Here is a 1,839-nt window from a genome sequence, read left to right on the forward strand (position 1 = left end):
CTTTAAACAGGAGATTAGTTGCAGCCTTAACTACAGAGTTAGTATCACTACCTTATAACCATTACAAACTGTTTGCAACTATCACACTCAGGAAAACAGGGAAAAATAAAGTTCTGATTCTTATCTGCTCTAAAGTCCCTGGACACTATTCTGGCAGTGGAGGCCTGTGTCAAAGAGCCTGGGTGTAAATAAGCATAACATCCTAAATAATGTAAAACATACCATCCAGTGATAGATTTCTATGAACTCTGTTATATAGAAAGATTTAATACAGGAAGGAACCCAAACATGTGACACTTTGTTAGAAAGTAAAAGATTACATAGTACAACATGTATTTTGGAATGAATTTACAATGAATTTTAACTATAAAATAGAATCAAAGAAAAAAACGGGTGAAACTAAGACAAATGCAGGGTGAATTGAGACAAAGTGCCTGACTGATAATTCCAGAGATAATTGGGAATGTAAGTTAGCACTTCTGAGATCCCTTGTTTCAAAAGGTGGCTTTTTGTTTCTGTTTCTGCTTGTTTGTCTGCTTTCCATTTATAATGAAAAAAAAAAAAAAAGGCAAGATTGCAAAAGCCAGCTTTTTCCTCAGTTTCTTTGGTGCTTTTTGCTAAGCAGCCTTGGAGCTACAAAGGTTCACAGTCTTTCAAACATAGACTCATACCCTAGAAGTGTTTACAATGGAAAGGAGAGTCCTTAAAATATATGACCACATAGAGAATCATATGGGATCTGCTGACAATACATCTTCAGATGTCTGCATCCTGATAGGGACTGTGCATGAAGAGGCCTCCCTCCTCAGACAGGCATAGGTCACTGGGTCTGTGGAAATACTGATTTGGTTTGGAGCTGCTATACGTACTGGCTTCTGAGGAGAGAGTTCTGCAGAGGAGGAACCGTCTCTTTTGTTTTAATGTTTCCAGGGCACAAACTCAAGGTTTAGAAGGAGTACTGTGATACGTATATCCTCAGCCGGATGACAGAGCTTCCTCTGAAGTTGATAACGGTGTTAACAGTGATCATTTCCAAGTCCAACTGAATAGTACGGGGCCCCTTCACGGGGCGGGTCATCACCAGAGTAGCACTGATCGGTCCCGTTTGCTGTACACAAAACAAGAGAAAGCAGGTGAGATTTTCAAAACCGGCTCTTGAAAACTATTGTCTCACTATGGTCTTCAAGCAGCCAAAATAACTGTTTTCTGTTGCATTGTTTGAAACCACTGGAATTCATAGGAGAGATGGCTTTGTTTCAGCATTTGGCTCCATTTCAGTGTTTTGTAGGAGCTACCACCTTCTACAGTTTGTAAAGCCTTTGGGAGCCCTGCACATAAAAGGAGCTATTGCATAGAAACTTGCTATTGTCCAAATGGAAAAAGATGAAAACATGGATTTAGGGCATAAACAAGTCATGACACCTTTTTTTATTTTGTTTGATGTAAAGAACGCTGTTACTGTGAAGCAGCGAACACGTTAACAGAGCTTGGACAACAGACGTTCCTACGTGAACAGGATCAGGGTTTGTTGTATACTTGCATATGTTAACATCGCAAAACCTTACCCTCTGAAGAGGGCTTTAGATACGTGAAAGCACTTCAGAAAATCTGTCTTTTAGTAAGTGGAAGCAGGCCTTTGAAACATCGGGCCGGAACAGTGGATTATGAGCATTTAAAAACCAGAGCTTCTGACGTTAAAACCAAGCGCAATTTGTTTTCCGGCAGAAACTTCGGTACACAACGCGGGACCTGGTTTACCACGAAGCCGGGCGTTTGCCTTCTCTCTGACCAGAGGAGCCCGGCGGAGCCGTGAGGAGGAGCCGGGCGGGCTGCCCGGGC

At 41.7% G+C, this 1,839-nt stretch overlaps 1 protein-coding gene across 2 annotated transcripts in view; it reads right to left on the minus strand.

Annotated features, from left to right (window-relative positions):
* Positions 1 to 234: 234 nt before the first annotated feature.
* Positions 235 to 1,839, minus strand: part of FBLN5 (fibulin 5) — a 46,970-nt gene continuing 45,365 nt past the window's right edge. For both annotated transcript variants that reach the window (XM_010583847.1, XM_010583848.1), the window contains one exon: positions 235 to 1,108. In XM_010583847.1, the coding sequence (XP_010582149.1) occupies positions 947 to 1,108 (162 nt within the window). In that variant the 3' untranslated portion in view covers positions 235 to 946. The remainder of the gene's footprint in view (positions 1,109 to 1,839) is intronic.

Source organism: Haliaeetus leucocephalus, unplaced genomic scaffold, assembly GCF_000737465.1.
Source record: "Haliaeetus leucocephalus isolate CR32 unplaced genomic scaffold, Haliaeetus_leucocephalus-4.0 Scaffold932, whole genome shotgun sequence".
NCBI classification, from domain to species: Eukaryota; Metazoa; Chordata; class Aves; order Accipitriformes; family Accipitridae; genus Haliaeetus; species Haliaeetus leucocephalus.